Below are 27,369 nucleotides of genomic sequence, written 5' to 3'. Positions count from 1 at the left end.
TTATATTAAATTTAGATGGAAATCACTTATATTAAAAGTATTTATAAACAATCATTGCCATGTTGTTTGGAAGACAGTTAATAGTATCTAATCTCAAAGTGATACATTATATTTCTGCTGAAATTTGCAAAGCCTATAAGAACATTTTATGCTCCTAAGTCTTAACAAATTAATAATTGATATTCTATATTGATCCAAACTGTTGAACCAAAACATGTCCATTGTAATCTGGTAAATCTGAGAATTTAATAATGCTTTTCTATCTCTAACTTTATTTAAAATGAATTACATTGGATTGGTACTATTTAAATGCATAATGTGGTAGCATGAATCCAGAGGGTTTTACCCTGGCTGTAGAGCAAAAACCATGACCCAAGGGAGTTCTTACTCTCCCTAGTCCAAAAGACCCAGAGCTCTGATGAAGGTGTTTTCAATATCAGTCCTTGCTATTTCTGTAGAGTGTATACATGTTGGTTGCTTTAGACAAGTTCCAAGAGAAGGAGGACAGAAAGGGAAAAATTGAGGAAGATAGAATGTGCCCACCCTCCTTGATCTTGGGTGGGAGGTGAAAATGGCAACAACAATTTTAGTGCTTTTTATAAGTGGTTCAGTTGGTGCTGAGTTTTAAGGGATTGCATGGTGAGCCTTGGGATTCCTCTCATTCTAGCTTTTCCTTCACTTTGCCTCAGATTTTCTTGTAGCTAGCATCCTTTTTCCTTAGCTAACATCCTTTTTCCTTCTTAATATAGGGGCAAGATGTGTCTTCATATTCTCCCATACAATAATTCTGTATAGAGAGTAAGAGAAAGGGAGATCTTAATCTTCATTCCACAAGTGTATATTTAGCACTTATGCACGGCTCTACAGAGAATATAAAAATCAGTGCAAACAAAATCCTACACTCAGGAGCTTACGGTTTGGTGTATATAGCTATCCTATATGATGGAAGTGGAGAGGGTCTTAAGAATGTTTATGATACCTTTCTCCTAAGTCTGTAGCTTACTTGCTTACTTTGTGGTCCAAGCCATTTACTAATTTGCCTGGCTTCTTCAATATTTCTGTTTATTCTTTCTTCTTTCAACAGGCAACAGTTTCCATTTACCTAAGAGCATTTTCACCAAATTTTAATTATAATTGTAGTAGTATTGTGGCACAGATTATTGCTGCTCTAGGGTTGGCACTCATTTGATACCCTGGCCCTAATACAGGCATGCCCCTGTAATGGCTTAATGCTTTGCTTCTTTTGAAATCTGAGGGACTATAGTATTTCCCCCTTTGCCATACAGGTCCTTTGTATCTGGAGGGAAAAGGAAACTAGCAAGGGTATTAAATTTAAGCCAGGTGCATCAGATTAAGATTGCAATATCCCTAGTTTTCTGAACTAGAGCAGAAAAATCTCTTGGAGCTCAAAGCATCCATGGTGTTGATTTTCTCCTTTACTGTAAACAAGTTTTGATTTGGGCTGTAGGGTTTAGAAATGAATTAGGGAAGGAAGAGGACTATTTAGGATGCTCCGTAAAGTTCTGGGCTTAATTGTTAAGTTGACTTACTTCATTTTAGAAAACTAAACACTGCCATAGTACAACTTGAAATTTGAACAGTTGATTACAATTTTTTTTTTTTTGAGCTGCAGTTTTGCAAGAGGTCATAGAGTTGTGTAAATAAACTGAGTTCTTCAGAGTTTTGAAGAAATAGAGTATCTAAACATTAAGATTTATGTCTTTACCAATTTTACTTGGGTTTTATATGTACAGAAAAAAAGTGGGAAATGTGACATTTCCTATTTGGTTTTGAAATGGTATCCCTAAAAAGTATAAACAGCCCTAATTAAAATGTTTTCATTATAAGAACTCATTGCCTATTAAACTCTGTGGGCTTCTGAAATTTTGTACCTATACTCATTTGTTTCTATTAATAGAATATATCGCTTTATGTTGCTTTAATTTCAACCCATATTGGACACAATGTGAGCCTTCTTAAAAGCTGGAATGAGAGGTGCAAAAAGGAAGAAAATCTTAAATGATTTTTAAAAGTTAGTACAAGTGTATTTCATTTGAAATGGTGGATATTATGCTTGCAAGATTGAATACGTGATCCCAATGCCCTCAGCCCCCCTTACTTTTAGGTAAATCAATCCATATTTCAGTACACTATAAAAGTACATTATTTGCTTATTCTGAAAAGGAAACTAAACATGTTAAAATTTTGGATACAAAATTGTACCTGCTTTGATGTGCTTGATGTCTTTTTTGTCCTGTATATGAATGTCTTCTTGGCTGCCCTCTGCTTTTTCAAGTTGCTTGTATCCTAACAGTTGGGAGTTGGGAACTCTTCTGAGTACAACCTTCGTCTTCCATTCCCTAGTTTGCAGAATTTTTAAATCTAGTTGCAAATATTTCTAGTCTTTTATGCTCTGCACTTTCTCTCCCATAACAATTAGTAACAAACTACAGATTTAAGGGCAGAGTTCCAAAAATGTACAGAGAAAAAGGCAAAGTACACTTCATTTATACAAAGTCCAGAAGACAGCCTGTACCACGGTTGCCAGACTTCTGGGATGCATTAGGTGAACTCTACTTAGCGAGTGGCACAAATTAATAAAGTTGGATCAGTAATTTTTTTAAAGGTTGGTGTCAGAAGTGAGATTAATTTCTATATAGCCTCTTATGGTGGTTATATTGTTTATAATAGAAAGAGGGAAATGTTCATTAATTTAAGTATTTGCTAAACTGGAAGGAATGGAGGATATATGTCAATATGAATCAAATGTTTGTTGTATTTTCTTATTTTAATTTGTATATATTTTAATTGTTCTCTCTCTCTACCCATTAAAGATTCCAGTGCTGAATATTCAAATGAAAATTTTTCCTGCACTTTGTACTGTAGCAGGGACCATATTTTCCTGTACAAATTACTTCCGTGTAATCTTCACAGGTGGTGTTGGAAAAAACGGATCAACGATAGCAGTGAGTACATGTTAAGATTTCCAGCAATTGTTTATACCAGGACTTGGTTTTGTAGTTGCTTTTTTTATTTGAATTGTATAAAATACTGTTAATTTAGAGTTTCTGCTTAGTCTTAAACAAACGTGATATCCAAACCTTCTCAGTTCTATCTATACGTGCATACGTTTATATGCTTACATGCATTTTTTTTTGTGCATGCACACACAGACACATGCACATTTATGCACATATATATTTTTAAAAGTATGATCGGGGGCACCTGGGTGGCTCAGTCGGTTGAGCCACTGGCTCTTAGTTTCAGCTCAGGTCATGTTCTGGGAGTCCTGGGGTCAAACCCCGCATCGGGCTCCACACTTGGTGTGGAGTCTGCTTGGGACTTCTCCCTCCCTCTCCCTTTGCCCTTTCCCCACTTGTGCTCTCTCAAATAAATAAATAAAAATTTTAAAGTAAATAGAAGTATGATCTGCTTTGTAAAATGAACCTGGCCATGTAAGTAAAATCCTCAGTTTGGGCCTAACCAGCCCATGCTACTGCTTTCTTCCTTAGCTGTTCTGGTATTCAGTTACAGAAACTGCTGGCTGGCAGGCACCATGAGGCTCTCAGAAGTTTGAGCTGATCTGCCTTACAGCAGATCCAAGTGGTATCTGACAGTATTGAGTGCCGTTAACCCCTCCCCTCTCTTTACTCCGCACAGGGAACAAGCGTCCTCTCTCCTTTTCTCCATATTGGATCGGTGATTGCCCTAGCTGCAATGATCTATAAGAAATCGGCAGTTCAGCTTTTTGAAAAGCATCCCTGTCTTTATATACTGACATTTGGTTTTGTATCTGCTAAAATCACTAATAAGCTTGTGGTAAGCACCAGAGTTTTTATTTATTTATTTATTTTTAACATTCATCTTGTTTTGGTTTTATGGCCCTAGTTTTCATTCCACAGCTTCCCGAGCAGTTCTAGAGTTTGCTGTCCTCCATCAACATGGGAGCTCTTTTTCTCTTCTGAGAAGCTACAACTTGACATTACCAGAAGCTCCGTGGACCTGCGCAACACTTCTTTCTACTGCAGCTTAATTTGGTGCTTTAGTTTATCTGCCTTCTCCAGTCTCAGTCTGTACATTCAAATTAAGGCTCTTTATGAAAAGCATCTTTTGGGGGGCTTCGCTACATGGGCTGTCCCTTTGGTGTATAGCTCTCACACATACTTCTTGTCAATTTTTTAGTTTTGGAAATTCGACTTTTTATTCAGTATTGCTAAATAATTCTTGAAACTTGTGATTTGAGCACAAAACTGATTTACTGTGTAGCTCACAGTTGCTCTAGTATGAAAATGCCTACATCACGGTTTCTCTTTTATTTGCAGGTGGCACACATGACTAAAAGTGAAATGCATTTGCTCGACACAGCATTCATAGGCCCAGCACTTTTGTTTCTGGACCAGTATTTTAACAGCTTTATTGATGAATATATTGTACTTTGGATTGCCCTGGTAAGTATTGTACTGCGTCCTATTTCATGATTTGGAAGCCACTTCTTTTCTTGTTTCTGTGGGCCAGTCCCAAAAGATAAGATCATATAATTGTAATGATTTGGCATGCCAGAAAACCACAATTATGGGACTTTGCAAGTTCCTTGTGGCTTTGTCTTTGAGCCATTTTTTGCATTATTCTTACTAGTCCTGCCTTTGTCAGGGCTTAAAAATTCCAGATTTCTGACTGTAAAGCAGGAGCTGATAAACTACATCCTGTGGGCCAGTGACCTGTTTTTTGTAAATAAAGTTTTATTGGAACACAGCCATGGCCATTCATTTCTGTATTGTCTGTGGCTGCCTTCATGCTACGGTGGCAAAGTTGAGCAGTTGAGATGCAGACAAAGCCTAAAATATTTACTGTCTCTCAGAGTTTGTTGATCTTTAGTGTAAAGGAAGAGTCTGTGAGGAAATTAAGTTATTAAATCGTATGGAATTGAAGACGAATCTGAAAAGAAGGGAAGAAAGTCAGAGAAGCTCCTCCTCTTTACTTTCAGGAAGCTCAGGGATGGCCTAAGCAGGTCCTGAGAATCTAACGGTCTCTCTTCTTTCCAGGTCTTCTCTTTCTTTGATTTGATCCGCTATTGTGTCAGTGTTTGCAATCAGATTGCGTCACACCTGCACATACATGTCTTCAGAATCAAGGTCTCTACAGCTCATTCTAATCATCATTAATGACGTAAACTCGGTGTTATATAGGAAACTCCTGTTTTCTGCAGGAAAGAATCTGAACATATTAAGGAGAATGGGGTGGATAAGAACAAATATAATTTATAATAATCAATGTTGTATAACTTTTCTTTGTTATTGGTAACACTCCTTAACTATCCTGTGTGAGAGTGGGAATTTCAGGTCCCATCTTGTAATTGTACATGTTGTCATACAGGGTTTGGCCCGAGGAAGCATGCAGGAAAAATTGCCACGTGTTTGTAATTATCCTGGATTCAGAATAAAATTGTCCTGGGGAGCAGATCCCCAGTGGTGGAGATGTCTAATGTAAAATATTTGCAGGCCAAAAGATGGTTGCTTTATAATTTTAACAAATCATCATCTTTTAGTGACATCCTTGTTTAGTGTCTTCTCAGGCTTTCTTTAACTAAAGAGCTCAGCTTGTGGCACAGACATATCCCACTAGCTTATGAGATGGAATTAGTGATAAAGACCTTGAATTTGGATTGAAAGGTTTCCTATCTTTACATTGGTGAGGAAGTCATTTTTTTTATTGTTCAAGAAATGGTATCTCTCATGGGCTTGGGAAATCTGATTAGCATGCAGAATAATGTGGTAACTTTGTTGATCCATTTTATTTTTTTAAATAAATATATGACCTGAAAGCCAGCCTTTTTCTCAGTTTTATTCAGTGGAAAGATAACTAAGTTTTAATGTCATTTTTAAAAATTCAAGCAAAATTTATTTCTCTTCTTTAATAAATAAGGAAATTCGGTCAGCTGCTTTGTCATTATGTGTCCTGCGATCTTTCTATTTTGTATAAGCTATTTAATTTAAAACCTAGGAGAACTAAAAAACAGGAAACAAAAAAATGAAACATAGGAGAACTGTGTTCATTTTCCCTCTCAATAGGTTTTTCTTTTTTTTCTTTTTGTTGCAGTTGTCTTTTTTTTAAAGGCAGCATCATTTATTTTTAAAGATTTATTTATTTATGTGTTTAAGAGTGAGAGCACGAGCAGGGGGAGGGGCAGAGGGAGAAGCAGGCTCCCCACTGAGCAGGGAGCTCAATGCGGGGCTCGATCCCAGGACCCTGGTATCATGACCTGAGCCGAACGCAGAGGCTTAGCTGACTGAGTCACCCAGGTGCCCTGAGATTATGTCTTAGGAATCTCAAACCTTTCCCCCAAATTATCAAGAAGAGAGGCTTAGGCCTCTCTGGGCAGTTATTAAAAAGTCATACTCCTATTCTGGCTCCGCAGTATACTACAGTTTGAAATGAGAACCAGGTTTCTTCACTAACTATAATCCAGATCTGTTTCCATTGTGTGTAGATAGTACAGTTGCTTGAATGGAGGGGGACAGCAGAAAAGAAACTATTGGCTAAAACAAGGTATCTTCTTACTGGTTTTTATTTATACCCTGTTTCCGTAACCGTGGGTGAACAGTAGCTGCACTGCCTCAGCTGGCAGGCGGAACTCTGCTTTCTTGCACTCTTAACGCTTCCATTAATCCCATGTAATCTTGAGTAGCAGTGGCCGTGAAACCTTCCATTTCTTTGCTAGACTTTAACAGTAAAGAGAAATCTCTGTTTTTGCTTGCTAGCAACTTCTCCAGCATCTGGGGTAGAGAAGTGCATGCAGGAAAATGCCAGGGCACATACACACATTAAAAAGGTGAAAGTTTTGAAAGACCAGAGGCTTCTAAAAGTTTCCCACCCCTTGCAGTGTTGGAACAGAAGCTGCCATTAGAAGTATAGAGGGAAGGGGCACCTGCGTGGCTCAGTGAAGCCATCGACTCTTGATTTCAGCTCAGGTCATGATCTTCAGGATTGTGGGATCGAGCCCCACATCAGGCTCTGTGCTCAGTACCAAGTCTGCTTGTCCCACTCCCTGCCATGCTTGCTCGCTCGCTCTCAAATAAATAAATCTTAAAAAAAAAAAAAAGTATGGCGGGAAGATGGTTGAGGTGACCACTAAACTCCTTTGGACGCTTAAGATTATAATACTCTTTTCTGAAAGGGAAAAAAATGGCATTGAAGCAAACCCTCTACCTGTAGCTAAAGAGTTGAACTGGGCTTCTCAAAATCACCAAGCAGGAAGTTGGATGTCTACAACTGAAGGCTCCAAACCAGAAGTGATGGGCAGACAGACCTGTCCATGGAGGCAGCGTAGAGCTCTTTCCCAGCTTCTGGGAACTGAAATTTCTTACCCTCAAGTTGCCCTAGACCGCAGAAGCTTCCCTGGCCAGCAGCCTTTCCTCCCAGGTTCTGGAAGGCACACGTGACTGGAACCAAGAACTGTTGCCCTGTCCCAGTGCTGTTGCTTCAACCAGTGTCCCCCGCCTTCTGTTAGAAGCAGAGCTGCTGACCGCATAGCTGTCCCAATGCAGCAGACACAGCCCCAGAGTTCGGGGCCACTGTGCCCACGTCCCCCCTCCCAGTCCGTTTACTCTCATCTGTGGCCTTGTGCTCCTGGTTCTCCCCCCGCCCCCAGAGTGGAAGCCAAAGATAACACATAGACAACAAGGAGATGTTCATCTTTATTCTTAGCTTCACATGTCCACAGACTTCTTTTTATGTGGAGAGACGGAGCCTTTGGGCCACAAGTGCTTTCCGTGTTGAGGATTTTGTAATAGTGGCTCCTGGAAGAGGGCAGTCACGGCGGCTTCTGAAGCTCCTCAGCACTTGTGCTAACTGCGGCCTGCCGCCCTGCGCTGCCCATGCAGAACATGCCGCTTGGAGCCCAGCTCTGAGCACACAGGCCGGAGCCTTCCCAGAGTCCAGAGAAAGCTGATTCCAGGGGTCCCAAACCCAAGACCTGGCTACCAGGACCTGGAAGAAGGCTGTGGATTCTGGAGGCGGTGGCGTGCTTTGCCGATCCACCATGCTGGCAGGGGCCAAAGTCCAAAACGGGCCTGTGAGTCCAGTCCCTCCTGTTGACCACAGCTCTTACTTCACAGTCTTTTCCCTTGATTTCTTCTGTTTCTTCTGTTCCTCATATTCAAGTATCTTCTGTTGGAAGTAGCCTGTGGGTTATACAGGTGTTAGAGGCATGTCATCTGGCCAGGCGGACGATGATGAGTTTAGCAATGGGGATCAGAAGTAACCTCTCTGCTCCCCGTGCTCCCCCGCCACACCCACATTCCTGTTAGGATTCCCATGTCCTCATGGGCCTCTCGAGAGCCAGGTACTCAGTTTGGCCCCAAACCGGGGCTACAAATAGAATAATTAATAGAAATTAGCTCCAGACTAAAACAACAACTTGGACAAAATGGCAGCCCAGAGGCATTTTCTGAGGCTTCAGCTTATTTCGGTCCAACCCCACCGACAAGACTCCCGTCTATTTTGCGGGCTTCCAGAGCCAATGCTCTTCATCCTAGTGCCACACCTGACTTGGAGGCAGTGACCCTCTCTGGCCTTGGAATGATAGGAGGCTGTCACCGTATACCTGCAGGGGGGTTCCTGCTCTTCTCCGCTTCCTGGATGAAAAGAGAGAAGAGCTGTGTCTTCACAAACTTCTTCACAAATCGGCGGTTGGCCTTGGAGGTCAGAGCCTTATAGAAGGCCCGTTCTTGGAAGTGGCCTTGCCCATTTGCCTCCCGCTTGATATAGGAAGCATAGTGGCCCACCGTCTTGACAAAGAACTGCACAAATGGGCCCGAAACATGCTCGTTGAGCTGTTCTGAAGCTGCAGGAGACACACACAGGCCATCTCAGAAGAACCACCCACTCCTGCCTCCATGTGGCTTCTGAGGCAGGCTGAAAGCTCCTGGGGAAGCAGCTAGGGTCGGGCTCATGATTACTGATTAAAATGGGAGACTGGGTACAGGTTCTTCACCATTGCTTGGGAAGACTAAAATCTCACACTCAGACTTGCCCTAGAATCTAGGCCCCTGAGACTGGCCCAGGACTGCTGAGTGAGTGCATTTGGGTTCTGGCTGGGATGCTTGGGAATCCTAACCTCAGGTTCTGTAGAGAAACCCAAAATAAGGGGGACCCAGGACTTACTCTGTGGCTCATTGGTCCCCTGACCAAGGGAGTCTAAGATGTCATCCTGAAGCTTGGGTGGAAGGATATCTTTTTCGTCACCAACCTAGGAGAGGAGAGCTCGGAAGTCAAGCAGTCCGGGAGGAGGTGTGCAGTGTTGGTAGAAAGCCTGAGGAGGGCATGAATTCTACACCCGACTCCACCCCAAGTTGGTCACGTAGGAGAGAAGCAACAGAAGCCACTTCTTGGCCTTCCATCTGACTGTAAACATTAGCAACTCTCCCCTGTATCCCTGTGGCACGGGGTTTACATCCCTGCTCTAGAGGCACCAAAACCGATTGCCTGGTAGTGAAGCCGTTTGCGTCTTTGCCACGGGCTCCTAGAGAGAGATCTTATTAGCATGGGTTCTCACCCAAGAAAAGCACTTCAAGTTTGTGCGAGGAGGTGGCGCATGGGAGACACTAGAGTGATGGAGTTGGTGGTGGGCCTGCAGGGTGCCGGAGCCCAGACACTTACCGACATTAAGAAGGTTCCTTCGCAAAGATTCACCAACAGGACCTGAAATAAACAGAACGAATGGCTTTCTCTCTTCCCATCAGAGACCTCAGGAGCACAGCACCTGCATTTCTGCCTGTGGCTGCACCTGTCGGCCCAAGTGGGCAACAAGATCAGCACCGGCAACTCTCCCTTCTGCCTGACACCCTCCTTTCTCACCATCCTTGGAAACCCCAGCTCCCTTCCTGGGGAAAGGTAGGAGGGTGTAGGAAGGGGGAAGAGGAGCGCTGAGGTAGGAGAGACTACAACTGGGGAAGCCACAGCCGGTCACTCTCCTAATGAAACACTGATCGTAGGAATGGCTTCTATATATGGAACATTGAGCACACGGCACACATGATCAGGCTTTGCACATTTTCTCTCCCTCAATCCTCCCCACGCTCCTGTAGAAGGAGGCACTATCCCCATTTTGCAGATGAGGAACCAGAGAAGTCGCCTGAGGTCCTACAAATAGTAGAACCGGTTTCCAAGCCTAGATCGAGCTGTCCTAGGTACTGCATCCCTCTCCTCCCCACGCCTTCAGCTCCCTGCCCTCTGATCAGATTTAGGCCAGCAGTGTACACCTTTTGATCTTCTAGTGCTTGCAACAACTTTATGTACGATTGCCCGGGAGTCCTACTTGAAAAACTCCCTGGGATCGTTGGGCCTTCCCGGAGGAAACAGGAAGAAAAGGAAATGAGCCCAGGGCAACAGGAACAGGGAAGGAAAGGCAGTGAGGAGACCGTGTGTCTGCAGGCGGCGGGGAAGGCGAGCACAAGGCTGGCACTTGAGTTCATCACTGCCGGAGCGGCCCTCCGTCTAGACCTGACATTACAAATTGGCATCCTGCCGGTTAGAGTCCAGCCTGCCGATCTGTTTCTTTGAGCCTCAGAGTATTTTTAAACAATTGAGTTGGTTTCCAATATTTAAATTGGAAAATTTCACATCAAATTTGCTTTGGGGGCTTCTGAAAAGTCAGTAGCTCTAACACTGGTTGGTCCACGTTTCTAAAGGACCATGTTCGGATGGAACGGAGTGCAGCTGCCTCCTTTAGGCAGGACCTGTGCTTCGCAGTTTACCAGGATCCCCCAGAGTCTGGGTTGGTCATTTAAATGCCTGTTGGGCCCATCTTTTCAGTTTAGACTCTCCGTATTTCAGTACGGTGAATGATCCTTCTATGCGCCCTTCTTCCAAATAAAGGGAAAGAGGAACAGGCAAGTGTGCCAAAAGACAGAACAGGCAGTGTAATCATTCATCCTCAGGGGAGAAAAGCTGAACTAGCCCAGGCCTGAGACCTCTTGAAGACACAGGCTCAGATGCCTTTCTTTATTCAGGGAAGGCTGTTCATTTCAGGGAGCTAAGAATGTGCATGAAGAATTTTTTTGTGAAGTTCCCCCAAATCTTTCCAGTATTTGCTATATTACTGCCTGTCGAGGAATCCCTTCCAGAGCTTCTGTGGGCAGAGAATCCCCCCACAGCCACAGTTGGCCCCTGGCCCTCCCCCTTCCTCATCCCCTGCCCATTTCACAGAGCAGCTGCTGAGGACTAAAGTGGGCCAAGGCTCTTGGATAGCAGGAGCTGCAGTCTGGCTGGCCTTGGGGTATCTTCCTGCCTGGCTGTTGCGGGGGGGGGGGGGGGCTGGAACTGCAGCATCAGCAGGTTTCATAACTCCTAGGGGTGGGACATTTTAAGTCATTGCCAAACACGGGGCTGCTACTCTGACCCAGTTAGTCACATGGAAAGGCTGCTTCAAAGGGCCCATCTACTCAGCACTTCTGAGGTCTGCGAAGGCCAAGGAAGCGAGGAAGGGAAACAGCCTGTTTCTTTACTTCCCGGCAACACTTTGTATAAGAAGGGCTTTGGTTGCATCTGTGGTGCTAGGTTCCATCATTGCCTGTGTGGCCTCAAGTGAGTCAGCTGAGTTCTCTGGACCTCCGTTATTTCTTACACAAGTGGAAGAAGTCCTCCCACCAGGGCTGGTTCCTGCCTCTTTAGTAGCTTACGAGACCCTGCCTCTTCCCTTGGTCAGCCCTTTGCACAGGGGAGTCCATGGTTAGCCAGTGCAGACGCAACTAAGTAGCTCTGGTGGCTTGAGATTACAGTAAGGTGATCTTTGGAAAGTGGCTACCGACAACTCAAAGCAGAGTGCACGTTTTGAGTTGTTTTTCCAACACTGGAGATAGCTTTATGCTACCAATGCCCATTTTCACCACTGAGCCCTCTGGTGTGTCTGGGGCATTGCTAAGAAATAAGATGACAAAATCAAGGGGGATCTGGACCTATCTCCTCATTAGCCAAGTGCGCTCTGAGGTAATCAGAAAGATAACTTGGGGCGCCTGGGTGGCTCAGTTATATATCTGACTCTTGATTTCAGCTCAGGTCATGCTCAGGTTTGTGAGATTGAGCCCCACATCGGGCTACGCACTCAGCTTAAGATTCTCTCCCTCTCCCTCTGAGCACCCAACCCCCCCCTGCACCGCCACTTGCATGCACACACACCCCCTAAAATAAATAAATTAATTAAAATTATAAAAAAGTTAACTCCTGCTACAAAAATCTGCATTTTTCAAGACTCATAGTTTGTAGGAGGGCTACGTTAGCTCACTTGCAAGGAATGCGAATGAATTCTAGTGGGCTGTGTGTTATATAGACCAGCTGTGCTTGTCCATTCAGATGAGAGATAGGACAGCCCAAAGCCTGCCCTTTGGAACTAACTGACCTAGGACAGCTGAATGACCCCTGAATAAGCTGCCCTTTACATCCAAAAGGAAATCGTTCAGGAGGAGGAAGCAGCCACTTACTGAGCATCAGTTATGTTAGGCACCAGGCTATGAGCTTTTTGCAGGTTATTTCCCCTCAAATCCCTAGCACTTGAACACCGATATCCCCATTTTACAGATAAGAAGCTCAGGCTTAAAGAGGTGAAGCAACTTGCTCCAGGTCACACAGCTGTTGGCAGCAGAGCCCAGGTCTGACTCCAGCTGTGCCTGGCTCCGAGTCATGCCCTCTTCTAGCACCATACCTCTTCCATGGGGCTATCCATGACCTGCTGCTGAAAGCGCATTTGGACTCCGACCATGAAGGGAGTGGGGCAGCAGACAGTGTCCAGAAGTCTCTCGGGGACAACGGGGATGTAGGTGTGTGCCCAGCTGAAGGGGTAGAGCAGCGCGGCAGCAGCATGGATGCACTGAGACAGGGTGCTGGGGACAGGGCACAGAGAACACGAGTCAGACAGGCCTCCCTGTGCCTCCACCCCTGTGCAGCCCCCATGGCCCCTCCCCCGCCAACAGCAGAAGCAAGTCTGGGAGCTGTGCTGGTCGCAGAGCTTGTGAGGATGGGTAGCTGGGAGCGGAGTGACGGAAACCAGGAGAGGCTGAGCCTCCTCTCATCAAGGACAGGGCCTCTCTCTGATCCTTCTTTTCCCAGTTAGTTTTCTCTCTCACCTCTGCACAAAAACACTAGTGGCCCCAAAGAGGAGGGGAGAGGAAATGCCTTCACTCCAGCGAATCATGGGGTGAGCCTTCTATAGGCTTGCCACTGCACTAAGGATGTGGAGACCAGGAAGTCCAAGGCACTGACCCTGCTTAACAAACTTACAGCGTAGTTAAGGAGACAAACATGTAAACAGAGGAACACAGCAGAGAGGCCAAGACCTATTTCCTCCTTGTGGCTATCCACCCTCATCCAGCTCCCTCTGGCCCCTCAAGATTATTTAAAGTTAACAGGTTGGTGCCTGAGTTAGCTTGGGAAATTCCTAGATTCCAGGAACCTTTGCCCAGCGATTGCTAGCCGGAAAGTCCCAGAGAGGTGGCTCCTCCACCCTTCCAGTGAAGCATTCCCTGCGTGATCACTGCTTTGGTCACGGCTCAGGCAGACTCCTCACCCCACCCACCCTCCAACACACACATGCAGCCCTGCTCTCTGTCCTCTCCACGGCCTCTTCATGGCTCTCCATTTCTCCAAACAACCCTCCTGCCAAGGCCAATAAAAACACGCATGCAGGAACCCTGTTCCAGTTCTTGGTATGGAGCTCGCAATTCCTGAGTTAGAAAGACTGAGTCTCTGAGGGTCCAGCCAAGGCTGAGGCTGACTGGAAGTCCCCTCCCTGCCTGGGCTTTGGGAGCCTGGCAAACTCCGTGTGGGAAGGAAATGGGGAGTGGTGGGATCCCCCTGGAGAAACTGAGCACCTGAGTGGCGAATCCTACCAACCTGGGCCTGTATCCAGGTCAGCAGGCACCTGGAGTCACCCTCACTTCCTTAACACTGATCTCAGGGGAAAGGCAGGAACCCCAGCCCTAGCCACAACAGAACCTTCTCTTCTACAGGATTGAAAGTGGAAGTGCTATTTCCAGAGCGAAAGATTACACCACTTCCCTTAAGGATTTGGCTCACAATTAGTGCCTTTTTGGTTATCACTGATTTTGTAGAAGGTTCAACCCACAGCCTTTACTCCCTGCCCAAACTTCCTTTCCTCTAAAACCCATGATATCCACCTGACCCTCTGGCCTAACATTTGAGTCCCTAACGTCCTTTTCTTCTTCTTCCCTAAAAGACAGAACCAGGGTTGTCAACCCAATCTCATTGGCTTTCTCCCTCCCCAGACAGCAATAGACGGTCAGCCTCCCACTGTTTCATATTTTTCTCCTCCATTCTGTCACATGTCTCCCCATGTTTTTCTCAGACTTGAGGCCCCTAAGAGGCAGAGACCAAGACATGACAGTACCCTTCTTTGACTGTGCCCAGAGATATCTTCAACTGTTAACTTATTATTAAGGATAGCAGCTAGCTTTTGCACAGCAAAGGAAGCCATCAATAAAATGAAAAGGTAACCTACAGAACTCTGATAAAGAGTTCATATCTACAATATATGAATTCCTACAACTCAGCACCAAAAATTATCATCCTCAAGTGACTAAAAAATGGGCAGAGGACCTGAATAGACATTTTTCTAAAGAAGACATACAGATGGCCTAACAGACACACGAAAAGATGCTCAACATCACCAATCGTCAGGGAAACGCAAATTAAAACCACCATGAGATATCACCTCACACCAGTCAGAATGGGTACTATCAAAAAGACAAGAGATGACAAGTGCTGGAGAGGATGTGGAGAAAAGGAACCCTCGTGCGCTGTTGGTGGGAATGCAAGCTGGTGCAGCCACTGTGGAAAGCAGTGTGGAGGTTCCACAAAAAATTAAAAATTGAAATACCATACAACCCAGTAATTCTGCTGCGTGTTTACCCAAAGAAAACAAAAACACTAATTTGAAAAGCTATGTGCACCCTTATGTTCACTGCAGCACTATTCACAATAGCCAAGATATGAAAACAACCCAAGTGTCCATCAATTGATGAATGGATAAAGAAGATGTATATACAATGGAATATTACTCAGCCATGTGAAATAATGAAATCTTGCCATTCATACCAACATGGATGGACCTAGAGAATATTATGCTAAGTGAAATAAGTAAGACAGAGAAAGACAAGTACCATGTGATTTCCCTTCTATGTGGAATCTTAAAAGCAAAACAAAACAAAAGCAGAAACCAACTCATACATACAGAGAACAAACTGGTGGTAGCCAGAGAGGAAGTGTGAGGAAGGATGGGCAAAATAAGCAAAGGGGGTTAAGAGGTACAGACTTCTAGTTATAAAATAAATAAGTCGTGGAGATGAAAAGTACAGCATAGGGAATATAGTCAATAATATTGTAATAATATTGTATGGTGACAGGCATTGACTACATTTATCCGGGTAAGCACTGCATAATGTATAGAATTATTGAATCAATATGCTATACACCTGAAACTAACATAACACTCTATGTCAACTATACTTAATAAAAAGTAATATTCAAAAGAATAAAAATAAATAAAATAAGTAAAATTAAAAGACCCCCCCCCCCAAAAAAAATCCCAGCTAGCTCTTACCAATATGTATGCACTTGGGAAAGGTGGTAGGTACCTGATGTGCACTGTTTCATTTAACCCTCAACACAACCTTATAAGGTAGGTACAATTGCTATCTTGATTTTACACATAAGGAGATCATGACTTCAAGAAGTTAAGAAACTGACCTAAGGGGAAGCATACAGCTAAAGGTGGAAGAATATATTGGATTTGAACCTTGTTCTGCTGATTTCAACATCTCTGCTTTCAACCACTAGAGAATTCTACATATCCTAAGGTCAATGACCATGTCTAGTTTGTCTCTATCTTCCTGATGTTGACACACAATAAATATTTGTTGGATGAGTGAATAAATGGATAGATGAGATGTGTTTGCCCTTAAGGATGACGGGCTTGGCCTCCATACCAGCATACGCCTTCTCACCCTGTCCTGTGCCCTGCCTCCCTCCCTAAGCCATCAGGAGTAGAATCACATCTGCACCCACCCTGACTGGTCTCCGCCTGAGCTGTCCCAGGAACACTTCAAGCCCTGCTCAGAGCTAAATCTGGAAATTTCTTTAGGCTTAGGAAGCAATCAAGTTTGGAGGCAGAAGCAGGGGAATTGCAACAGCTGTTTCTCTACGAGGCTTAGTACAAAATCAGACCTGGAGGCACGCAGGTCCTACAGCCAGATTCCCTCAGAGAGCCCTCCAGCCTGTCTTCTGAACCCGGGGGTGCCTGTCAGCCCAGGAGAGCTGCTCAGCGGCTGGACCCACCTGAGACCTTCTGCCAGAAAGATGATTCTTCTCTCGAGCACCGCAGAGGCAAAGATCTGAAGGATCTGCTCAAAACGGAGACAGCGCAGCAGAGAACTGAAATCCACGTGTTCGAGGTGGGAGTCCAGGGGCCGCGTCAGGGAGATGAACTGCAGGGGAATCAGAGAGAGGAGGGATCGCCACACTGAAAAATCACAGGGCCTCGAATGTTGGGCCTCCACCGGCCTCCGCTCCATTCGCCCCTCCGACGTACATCGGACCCCGCCCCTCCCCTCCTTTCCCTCGCGCTCAGGACCCTGCACACCGGTCCGGAGCCAGGTCCACAAGCCGGCCTGCGCCCGCCCCTCCATGCACTCTTCCTGCCCAAGGGCCTTCGCGGCTCAGGCCCCCTGGTCTCCGCCTCCCTCCGTCTCAGAGGCCCCCCCTCCAATTCGATGTGTGTTTCCCATCATGTTCTCAGGAAGCATCCTGTGCCTTCCCATTCATCACTGTCACGCCATTTTAAATAATATACTTTCCTCGTGCGTTTACTTATTGAACATCTGTCTCCTCCGCTAGACTTTAAGCTCCAGGAGGTCAGGAATCGCATTCATTGTATTCACCACTTCATATCCAGAAAATAGTACAGCTTGGCGCATGGCAAGCGTTCCGTACTTATTTTGGGAGAAAGGGGAAAAGCCTAGCCCCTCCCCTTGTCTTTAGGTGGGGAAGCCAAGGTTCAGAGAGACACACGGATCCTCCGCAGTCCCCAGGGTCAGGACTGGGATTCTTAAAACAATGTCCTACTTGGTGCCTCGGTCTGCTTAGTGCCTGCAACTAGTTGTAGCATCCCCGTGAGGCATGGGTGGGGATGGATGATAAGTAGACTGACGGAGGCCATCAGGTAGAGATCCTGGACACACACGGGAAGACGAGGGGGGGGGGTTGTGGGGGTTGTGGGGGTTGTGGAATGGAGACAAGTGGCAGTTTGGGGGCTGTGGGCATCGTCCACTCTAGCACCAGGAACCTCAGCTTACATGGTTTATTATAAATACAAGTCTCGGTGGCTTGAACAGTAACGAGGTGCTTGTGAGCTTCAGGTTGGGAGGATCAGAAACCGTGGGTTTGACTCTCAGCTCTGTCGGTAATTCCAGTCGGGCCCCCATCCCTGCCTGGCTCAGTCTGTCTGTGCTAACCTGGTGGATGGCAGGACTGAGAGAGCGGTGCCCCCCACCCCCCCACCCCCCGCCAAGCCTGCCCTCTCCAGCCAGGGAGGGGCTCATGTACTCAGTAACCCACCTCCGTGCCTGAGTCGGGGATGAAGCTCTTGAGGGTGACGGTCTTCCCGGGAGCAGGGAAGGCTGCCTCTCGGAGGCCCTGCATGAACGGGTAAATTACCGCCATGGAGATCTGGTGCCTCTTCTCCACCTCATCCAGGATCTGCAAGGCAAGATATGGATTGTGGGAGGCAAGGCTCAAAGGGAGCCACTGGGAGGCGGCAGAGGCCCCACGTGTGAGCCTCCCCTGCCCTGGTCCAGCCAATCCTTGAGGACCTTCCAGGCCCCTCCACCAACTGCTTCCCTCTCCTCTCTGGCAGAGCCCCGTCTGCTGTTTATCTCCTGCGCAAGACGAGACCTGCTGCCTTCTTCCTCTTACCTTCTTTACCAGGCCCCATTCCTCCTAGCTGCCTTTCCCCCAGGAGTCCTCCCAGAGTAAGTCATCATCCACGATGGTACCATGTCCAGTCATGCTGGATGCAGTGGGAGCTCGAAGCGTGGGCCTCTTGGGTGACACTCGGCCCTCCTACTTCCACTGGAGACTCCCCAGAGCCAGGGCCAGACTCCATCCCTCAGAACACTCCGCCAAGCAAAGGTGACAGTGTCCCCTCCTCATCCTCCCAAAGGCCTGCTAGGGGCAGAGCACACTGAAGCTCTTGCGTGGCCACCAAGACACACCCCGTTCATTCTGGGAACCAACTCAGGTGTACTGACGCTCCAGTTACTCCAGCAGGAGAAGCCCGAGAGACCTCCACCCTCCGAGGAGTCGGAGGGAGTCTCGGAATAGTATACTATGACTCTGTATAGTAACTATCTTCATTATTTGTTCAGTGTTCCGTGTTTCTCACGTCACTTCATTGGAGCCTCGCGCCAGACCGTGAGTCGGGAGGTGAGGGATCATTGCACAGCTTTGCCAGATGAGGAACGGGAAAATCCCGCCTCCTAACCTGGGGCTCTCCCTGCTTTCCTGCTCCAAGTGCTTTCTTCCCTGACCAGAAGGGGAGCCTGGGCTCTCTGCAGGGGAGACAGGCCCCTGGGTTCAGCGCCCACTTTTCTCTAAAATCAAGTTGAGCCCAAGCTCCTCTCTGCCTCAGTTTGCCCAAATGTGCCTTGGTTTTCCCCCGGCTGTGAGGGAAGAGCTCCACTCAGGGCCCCGGGAGCACAGATGGGTCAGGTGGCCAGGCAGACCTGGGAGCTGAACGGGCCCAACAGGCCCCGAGGAATCCCGCTCCACCTCTACCTTGGAGAACAGGCCGAAGCAGCCGATGCAGCTGATGATGCAGTACACCTTGGGAAGGCGAGGGCCACGACCGGCAGGCTGGGGAGGGACAGAGAGGCTCCTTCAGTGCTGCAGCCTCCCTAGGGCTTCTCCCAACTGGGGCTGATGGGGCACGAGGCTGGGGCTGGGGGGCTCACGGGGGAAGGGGGTGGGCAGAGGTTCTGTTTGTGGCACGGACAGCAGGAAGGCCGGAGCAGCCACCCAAGTCAAAAGCAGATGGCCTGGAAGGGGCCAAGCCCTGCCACCACCAGCACCAGCACCACCTGGGGTCTGCAGAGTAAGGGAACAAGAGTGCTGTGGAGACGAGGGAATGGCTAGAGACGACAACACTGTAAAAGTGACTTGGAGAATCCTCTCAAGACCCAAGAATCATTGTCTGAATCCCGGTCTACGCTCTGGGAGGCTCCAGGGCCCGAGGCAGCTAGTTCTGGGTACAGAAGCTGGAGGGAAGATTAAGTAGGAGCCTCCCACAGGGCGAGCTGTTGAAAGCCTGGGGGAGAGCAGAGACCACAGCATGGCCAGTGAAGGTCCCCGGGTGGGGAGAGCGGGGCCTGCGTCCCCATTCCTGCAGGGGTGCAGAGGGCACTAACATGGCAGCAGGTGCTGGGCTGGGCTCTCCCGGCAACCACCACTGCCAGGGAGCCTTGGCTTTTGCAGCTGAAGCTTGAACAAGCCCAGCTGTGGAGCGGAGCAGGCCACAGAGAGGAGGGGGCAGTTCTGAGCGGCACAGACCAAGAGGCGCCTGCAGTATCCGATCTTCCTGCTCCCATCCACGTTGGTCAGGACGAAGGAGAAGGTCTCCCTGAGGAAGAGCAGACACATGGTTTGCATTTACTCACCGGATCTAAAAGAGGAAGGCAGTCAGCCTCAGACAGATGCTGAGGGGGGGTCAGGAGGGCAGAGGGGAGCAGCTGATTGATTAATCATGAGAGTAATAATAACATCAGTAATTTATTATGTGCTTATCGGCACCCAGCTCTAAATACACCCCCTCATTGAATTCTCAAAACAACCCTTTGAGGGGGGTTCAATTACCATCCCCACTTTAAGAACAAAGGCACTAAGACTGAGGAGGTCATTCTTATCCAAAGTCATTTGACTCAAAAGTGGTAAAGCCAAAATCTGAACTCAGGCAGCCAAATTCCAGGAGTGATGCCGAAAGGGACTTTGCCACTTTGCCTTCTTAGAAGCCAAAGGCCTTCCATAAAGTCCAGCTTCTGCCAGAAGCAGTCAACACATGGCAACCGTCATTCCCAGGATAGGTGAGAGATTCTTGCCCTTCTCTGGACACAGGTGACTGACTGGTCAACCTGGTTAGTCAAGACCGTTGGCCTTGGGGGACTCCAGGCAAGATGCTTATAAGTGAGTCAACTCCAGTCCCTCTGCGTCAGGAGGTAAGCTGGTGAGAAACTGGCATGCACAGCAAGCCACAGGGCCCACAGAGCTCACACTTGTCCCTTCTCCCCTATTCACAGATTCCTCTGTCCCAGGCCCGAGCAATTACCTGGGATACTCAGTGAGCGGTGCCCACTCATTCCCATCTGGGAAGCAGAACAAGGGGATGGCTCCGAGCAGCCGCTCCTCCTCCTCCTGTTGGCCCCGAAGCAGGTTCTCCCGCTAGAAGGAACGGGAAAAGAAGCCAGTGAATTGTGGAGGCCGCGGCAGGCGGAGAGGGCCTGAGCGTTGGCAGGCTTCTTTTTGAGGCTCTAGATCAGTGTGAGAATAAGCCTTCCTGCTGGCATGGGGGCTCAAGTGTACCTCAAAGTCACTCAGCACAGGGACTGCAGTCTGGGGCTGGACCCACCCCGGGGCTGGAACAGCCCCTCCTAGGCCAAATCTACACGAGCCTGAGTTAGACATCAGGATCCTAAGGACCCACATAGGCAGGAAGGGGGCCAGGGCCTCACTGAATACAAAAAGGCCCAGAGGCTGCCTGGCCTCCTGGGAGGGCCACGTGAGAGAGCTACCATATCAGAGAAGAGAAGTGGCCAGCTCAGCTGTCGAACCGTTGGGGTTAACAAGAAGGATGCCCTATCCCCACCCCTTACCCTAGCCCAGGCGCAGACAAGAAGGAGCCTGGTGTCTGGGCTGTGGCCATAGGCTGAGCCTGCCCACCAGCGGTAAGCCGGCCCCACCCTCTCCTTCCCACCCACCCCAGGGAGGGGAGGCCTGCAAGGAGGTCTGGCAGAAGGCAAGCCTCTCTACAGAGAAGGGTGACTGAGGAAAGAATTTGGAAGAATGAGGAGGCCCCAAAAGGGGCAGAAGAACCCGCCTCGTTTCCCGGCTAGGGAGCCCAGGTCAGTTCCTCACAAAGAAGCCAGACCTAGATCCTGTGGGTGATAACAGGAAACCGGGGTGGGCCTGAAGAAAGGAGCACTGAGCACAGGGCAGCTCTAGACTCAAGCCCCGGCAGGGTGGAGTGGGAGAGAGGCTCCTCTCCCTACCCCCACTGCCTCTCAAACACCCAAATCCTGTCTCCCGCTGCCCCCTCCTTCCAACCTTACCTTGGGAAACTGGTAGGTGATGGTGGGCTCATAGTCAGCCCCCGAACCCTTTTTTTTGAGGGAAACCACGAGGAGGTATTCAAAGAAGTGTTGCCCTCCAGCAAAGGGGGGCAGACAGTGCTCCTGGGCCCTTTCTGGCTCCTTTACAGCGTCCCTCAGATTGTCCTGGAGAGATCCTGAAACCAAGACACCAAGGCCCACTTGGTATCTCAGTGGCCCGTGCCCCAAGGGGTCTGTGTGGTCCCAGGCAACCTCTCCCCTCGGGGCTGCCATGCCAACGCCAAGGTCCCCGGAGCCTACCCAGCAACCCAGGGCCTGGCACAGGCTGAGAGCCACCCGGGCAGTTTTCGTGCCTGCCCTGGGAGATTTCTGAAAGCGCAGGGAGCCAAGAGGAGGACAGAAACCGCTGGTGTGGAAACCAAGGACATGTACTGGGGAGCCACTCGGGAGGCCCTCTGCCCCAGAGGCAGAGACTGTGCCCACCCAGAGGCGCCCAGGGCAGGACCTGAAGCAGTAAGCCCTGAGCGGACACGGACCTGAATCAGAACAAGTCCCAGGGCCATGTGTCTGTGGCCACACCAACCCCGTGGACAGCACGACCAGCTCTGAAATCTGATAGGGGAAGCATCCCGGCCTCCTCACATGGGGGACCAGGTGGAGGTCAGGCTATAGAGACTCTACAGGAAGAGAAGGAAGAAGCAAACAGCCCATCGGAGGGGTCACCCTAGAAAACAGGAATTGGGCAATCCAGTCCAGACCTGCTCGGAGTCGAGGCAGCCGGTTGCGGAAGAGCCTGAGCATCCGGCCTACCACTTGTCCTTCCATCTTCTCCAGCCTGGGGTGAGGGTGGGGGGGGCAGGTGCATGGAGCGCTTCCCCTTCCTCCAGCACAAGCTGGCTACAGAAAGCCTGGGAGAGAGGCTGCCGCTTCGGTCTCCAGACACAACTCCATGCAGCCACTCCGTGTGCTGCCTTCCAGATAGGGGAGAGCAGCTTCCATGCTGAGCACCCAATGATTGAGCAAGAAGGATGTGACAGGACCCAGGAAGGCGGTCGAACACCCGCGTTGATAGAGGCAGCATCCTGGCACTGCAGCTCTGACCTCAGCTCCTCCCAAGAGCCCCAAGGTGTGGCAAGAAAAAAGGTCATGAGCAAACACCTCTAAGGCCCAGCTGCTTCTGGGCTAAGGGCTGTGAATCCTGTGCTGCAGTCTGCGCAGTGGGTTTATTTACAACCTCGGGACAGTGAAGAATGCCCAGCAGCAGCAGACTGTGGGCACTGGAACCTCACCAGCCCCAGGACAGGGATCTGATATCCCCGTAACTCTGACTCCTGACCTTTCACATCTCAACTTGATTCACTACGGCCAAAAAGCCCTGCAAGGCCCCCCTGCTGCACGCTGAAGCTTCCAGAACTGCAGGACTGCAAGCAAGCGCAGGGGACCAAACCTTCCCCACAGCCCTTGATTAAGATAAAAAGACTCGGCCCATTAATTCTCTACATGGAAAATTTTCTCTAGCAGGAGAGTTCTGGAAATAGATCCGAACCTAAAACCCTCCTCTCCTGGAGGTAAAAGAAAGAGCAAACCCATCTCTGAGCTGAAGAGTTCCTGATATGTCAGGATGATCTACAGTGGTGCATCTCTCACCACCCACAATATATCCTTTTTTTTTTTTTTAAGATTTTATTTATTTGACAGAGAGTACAAGCAGGGGAATGGCAGAGGGAGAAGGAGAAGCAGGCTCCCTGCTGAGCAGGGAGCCCTACGTGGGCTCAATTCCAGGACCCTGGGACCATGACCTGAGCCAAAGGCAGACACTTAATCAACTGAGCCACCCAGGCGCCCCCCTGCAATATATCCTAAGACTGACTTCTCTCAAGGGACCGGCTCCAGAGTTCCCGCAAAGAATCCCTCTTCCCACATAGGAAGCACTGACTCAGGACATTCTCCCTGGCCCCCAGTAGGGGACTAATTGCATCAGCAGCCTGAGGCTCACTCAGTGGAAAGCAACTGGGGTGATCCCTGCCCCACCCCCACTCCTGCTCAGTCTTTTTCGCCTGTTGGGTCAGGTCAATAGTTCTGCCCAAGCTAAGAGCAGAGCAGCTGGCCCCCTGGGCGCTAGTGGTGTCTCCAGGCTGTGTCTGGAGGCTGGGGAAAAGAGAAAAATAGCAATAAGTCACCTGGGATTTTCACGTAAATTTCTGAGTGAGTAAATGCATGGGGTAAGAGCCAGGAGGCAAAAGCGTTTGGTGTCCGTTGTCTGCCACTCCAGCAAAGAATTTGCAGCCTTCTGGCAGAAAGTGGGTTGCTGGAATAGGGGGAGACAGCTGCCTTGTTCCTAAGAGCTCCAGACCAGGCTTCTTTGGGACTAGCAAGAGCCAGTACTCAGGGGCCCAGACATGACTCCTGGGGAGAACCCCAATCACAGTAAATAAGGATGTCACAAATGCTGTAATGATGAGGACAATGACCCAGAACACTCAGAACTGTCACCACGCCTTACAACCTACACAGACTTGTTGCATAATCCTCACCACCTGTCTGAGGAACAAGTATCTTCCTGATACAGATGGGGAAACTGAGGCACAGAATAACTCAGGGACTATTTAGGGACTATTAACAGAGTCTGTTTGGAGTAGGAGTTATGACAGTTCCATGTCTACGCTCCCGGCTTCTGGATGCAGTACACACCAAACATCCCACCAATGTGGGGTGCCTCCTGTTTGCAAGGGTCTTTGAGAACCCAAATCTTTTCACTGGTCATTCCAGAATCTCAGGAAATTATTCCTTTCCCTAAACCCTTTGGGTTGCATTTTCAGCCCATTTCCTCCTGCTTTATCAGGAGAGCCAGGAGAACAGCAAAACTCATAAAATCAAACAAAAGAAGTTACTAGACTTTTGGGCTGAAGCCCAAGAAATCCAGAAAAAGATTGCTTTCTTCTTCCTTTCAAAGAGGTTTATCAACAGAAGAGAAAAGCAGAAGAGAAAACACTCCATCCTATTAATGTAGGTCATCTCATTTAATCCCCAGGGCCCTGGAATGAAATTCCTGTCCTGAGTTTTTTAGCTGAGGAGGGAGTCACCCTTTCTAGGGAAGTCAGGAGTCTGGTTACACTTGTTCCTCCACCAGGAAGCCCCTCCCACAGGCACCCGAGTAAAGTTATAGAACCAGCTAGAATATAGGTGAGGGGACTCTCTGGAACTTTGATTTGGAAAGCTGGCCCTTCCTTTTCTAGTTCAGCTGCTCCCAACTCAGGACCACCACCACTGCCACGTCTTCCCACCAGGATGACTTACACACACATATACACCCACACACACACACACCCTCTTATCACACAATTGCCCTGAGGCCAAAAGGGCAAAAGAAGATGGGGAATTCCCCAGAAAGGTGGAGGGTGTTATGGAAGATGAGGAGGGCACACTCTCCTGGCCTGACAGGTGGCTGACCTCGGGACAGGTAATCCAGGCGGCTCATCTCACAGCTACTCCGTGCCCAGGAAGCAGCTCCAGGCACAATCATCAGCCCAGTTTGGGGGCTGGGGTGGGTGAAACAACTGGAATGTCTCCTCTGGGCTGCAAAAGGCAGAACTCTTCCATTCACACGGATTTCTGAGGGTTAAGGGAGCCCAGGAAAGACCAGGCCAGTACTCTCCGGAGAAAAGAGGACAGACACCAGGCGCGCCAGAGTAGCTGAACTCTTTTCCAGCCATTGCAGTTCCAGGCCCTGCCCCCACTCTGGTCTCTGACCTCTCTGCCTTGAAATGACCAGATACTGTAAGCCTTGGGTTTAGGGTTCAGAACAGCAAGGACTGGGAGTTGGGGGGGGGGGTAGGAGTGATGGTAGAAGGGGCGCTGATCTCGGGCGCCTGGGTGACTCAGTCGTTAAGCGTCTGCCTTCGGCTCAGGTCATGATCCCAGGGTCCTGGGATCGAGTCCCACATGGGGCTCCCTGCTCCGCAGGAAGCCTGCTTCTCCCTCTCCCACTCCCCCTGCTTGTGTTCCTGCTCTCGCTATCTCTCTCTCTGTCAAATAAATAAAATAAAATAAAATAAAAATCTTAAAAAAAAAAAAAAAAGAAGGGGCGCTGATCTCATTTCCAGATCTCCCCAGTTCGGCGGCCTGGAGTAGGAAGGGGTCTCGCTAAACTTTTTGACTGCCAACGTTAGAAAGCTGGGAACAGCCCCGATTTACTTTCCAATCGGCTCCTTTCTCCTCGGTAGGTTGGGAACTCTGGGCCAAGTATCTAAGGGTTACTGCTGCCCAGCCACAGGACTGGCTACTGGCAAGCCGAAATAAATGTTTGTTGAATGAATGAAAACATGAAGGAACTCCTAATCGCGTTCTTGCAAACCCCAGTGCCCCTGCTAAGAAGAAAGGGAACGAAGGAACAGTGACTTCTAACCGAATCCCCACCGAATTATTCTCCCCTCACCTGGCGGGGGGGGGGGGGGGGGGGGGGGGGGGGGGGGGGGGGGGGGGGGGGGGGGGGGGGGGGGGGGGGGGCGGGTGTCAGGAGCCCGGGGAGGCGTGCCCTGTCTGGTCCGCACACTCTAAGGCAGCAGCCGAGCAGGCTCTGTCCCAGGTCTGCTGGGGGCCACGCTCTCCCCGGCCCCGCCGCCCGCAGGTGTGAGTGGTCACGTCGGGGAGCTGAGCGGCGGGGCGGGGCTGAGGCTCCCGGAGGGCGCCTCAAGAACACTGCGGTCGCACCACAAACTTCCTGCTTGGAAGGACACGTGGCCCCGGGGCCCCACAACTGCTTCCTTTGGCCCGCCGCCTCCCCCCTCGCCCCCAGGGGCCTGGCCGCTCCTCTGACCTCCGACCCCCGCCGCCGCCACCCGGCCCCGTCCCCTGCACCTGCGCCATCCGCCACTCCGGCTCACCTGGCGCCGGGCCTGCGCTCCTAGTGGCCCTCGGACTCCCCCGGAGCCGCCCCCGCGCCACGCTCCCCCAGCCCCCGCCCCGCCAGCCTCGTGGCCCCGACCTCGGGCGTCCGTGCCGCCCCCGCGCCCCGGCCCCGCACTGACCCCCGCGGCCGCGCTTCAGTCTCAGGCTGGCTCGGAGGCGGCGGCCGAGCCGGTCCATGGCCCGGCGAGTGCCCGGCGCCCGTCCCGGGTCCGCACCGGCCCCGCCCCCAAAGCTCGCCCTTCGCGGGCCCGGCACTTTCGCTTTCACGCGGGGGGAGGCCGAGGGCACAGGCCCGGGACGAGGCGGCGCACCTTCCGGACTGCGGGCCAACCCCCGGCGCACCTGGGCGGGCCGGCTCTGCCCTCGGCCCCCCGGCGGGGTGGCGTGGGGTGACAGAGGGCGCTCGACGCGCGTCCGGGAGGGGGCGGCGCCACCGCGCTCCCACCCTCCGTGGGGCGCCCCGGGAAGTTTGACTTGCCGAAGCCCGCAGTCCCCAAATGCGCGGGTGCGACGCGGTCACGCCCTACCTCCGCGGCGGGGGCTGGGAGTGCCCTCTGGGCATCGGTGCCTCTTCCAGGTGGCTCCGGACTTACCTCAGCAGGCAAAGAATTCTCAGAGTCAGCACACCCTTCCACCTTTCATCTCTCTCCACCCCGCAACCGCTTTAGCCTCTGACCATTTCCAGATCTTTTGCCTTCTGTGTCCTTGCACCCGCAGGGCACGTGTCCCTCGCTCTTTTCCCTGTTTCACTTCCCTAAGAACGACAGCAAGCCAAGGGCTGCCCTTTGGGTTCCCAAGGAGGGACAGGAGAGGCGCTTAGAGTTCTGACCCTGCCTTCCCTCCAGAGTGTTCTTGGGCAAATCAGCGAAGTGGGGGGGTAATTCCTGCCCTGCCACCCCACAGAGATGTGAAAGCTAAGGAACAGAAAGCTCTTTGTAGACTCTTACGTGATACAAATGTAAGGGATGATGATGATGATGATGATGTCAGTTGTAGCTGTCCACACTCGTGGTCTAATCCAAAATCCCCAAACAACCTTTCAGCTCCTCCTCCACCCTTCTTATATTCATTGGCTTCC

The 27,369-nt window shown here is 49.7% G+C and overlaps 2 protein-coding genes across 14 annotated transcripts in view; one reads left to right on the top strand and one right to left on the bottom strand.

Annotated features, from left to right (window-relative positions):
- CEPT1 (choline/ethanolamine phosphotransferase 1) overlaps positions 1-5,825 on the top strand; it is a 37,472-nt gene extending 31,647 nt beyond the window's left edge. For all 4 annotated transcript variants that reach the window (XM_035017787.1, XM_035017790.1, XM_035017788.1 and 1 more), the window contains exons 6-9: positions 2,835-2,966; positions 3,661-3,819; positions 4,323-4,448; positions 5,043-5,825. In XM_035017787.1, the coding sequence (XP_034873678.1) occupies positions 2,835-2,966; positions 3,661-3,819; positions 4,323-4,448; positions 5,043-5,162 (537 nt within the window). In that variant the 3' untranslated portion in view covers positions 5,163-5,825. The remainder of the gene's footprint in view (positions 1-2,834; positions 2,967-3,660; positions 3,820-4,322; positions 4,449-5,042) is intronic.
- Positions 5,826-7,676: 1,851 nt separating this feature from the next.
- DENND2D (DENN domain containing 2D) lies at positions 7,677-26,804 on the bottom strand. Of its 10 annotated transcripts, XM_035017783.1 has the most exons (13): positions 26,411-26,804; positions 22,142-22,218; positions 21,384-21,559; positions 20,384-20,496; positions 19,612-19,681; positions 18,841-18,918; positions 17,623-17,763; positions 16,345-16,493; positions 12,698-12,875; positions 9,658-9,699; positions 9,163-9,247; positions 8,603-8,842; positions 7,677-8,180 (listed from the first exon to the last, which is right to left on the bottom strand). In XM_035017783.1, exons 2-13 carry the CDS (start codon positions 22,206-22,208, stop codon positions 8,104-8,106), a joined length of 1,416 nt encoding a protein of 471 aa, XP_034873674.1. In that variant the 5' UTR covers positions 22,209-22,218; positions 26,411-26,804; the 3' UTR covers positions 7,677-8,103. The 10 variants fall into 10 exon arrangements, with proteins under 10 accessions (XP_034873674.1, XP_034873670.1, XP_034873668.1 ...); XM_035017779.1 differs by lacking the exon at positions 22,142-22,218 and having other exon boundaries at positions 26,411-26,546; XM_035017777.1 differs by having other exon boundaries at positions 21,384-22,291; positions 26,411-26,489.
- Between the last annotated feature and the right edge of the window lie 565 nt (positions 26,805-27,369).

This window comes from Mirounga leonina, unplaced genomic scaffold, assembly GCF_011800145.1.
Source record: "Mirounga leonina isolate KUSES-001 unplaced genomic scaffold, KU_Mleo_1.0 Mir_173, whole genome shotgun sequence".
Classification (NCBI taxonomy): Eukaryota; Metazoa; Chordata; class Mammalia; order Carnivora; family Phocidae; genus Mirounga; species Mirounga leonina.
Note: the sequence above shows the minus strand (reverse complement) of the source record. Positions and strands in the feature narration are given on the sequence as shown.

Excerpts from the sequence above, each read along its gene's own strand:
- DENND2D (XM_035017777.1), bottom strand. The coding sequence starts at position 21,656 with ATGGCAGCCCCGAGGGGAGAGGTTGCCTGGGACCACACAGACCCCTTG. Across the intron at positions 16,494-17,622 it reads TCCCCGACTCAGGCACGGAG|TTCATCTCCCTGACGCGGCC; the intron begins GTGGGTTACTGA and ends ATTCCCCTGCAG. Across the intron at positions 9,248-9,657 it reads AAGGAACCTTCTTAATGTCG|GTTGGTGACGAAAAAGATAT; the intron begins GTAAGTGTCTGG and ends CTCCTCTCCTAG.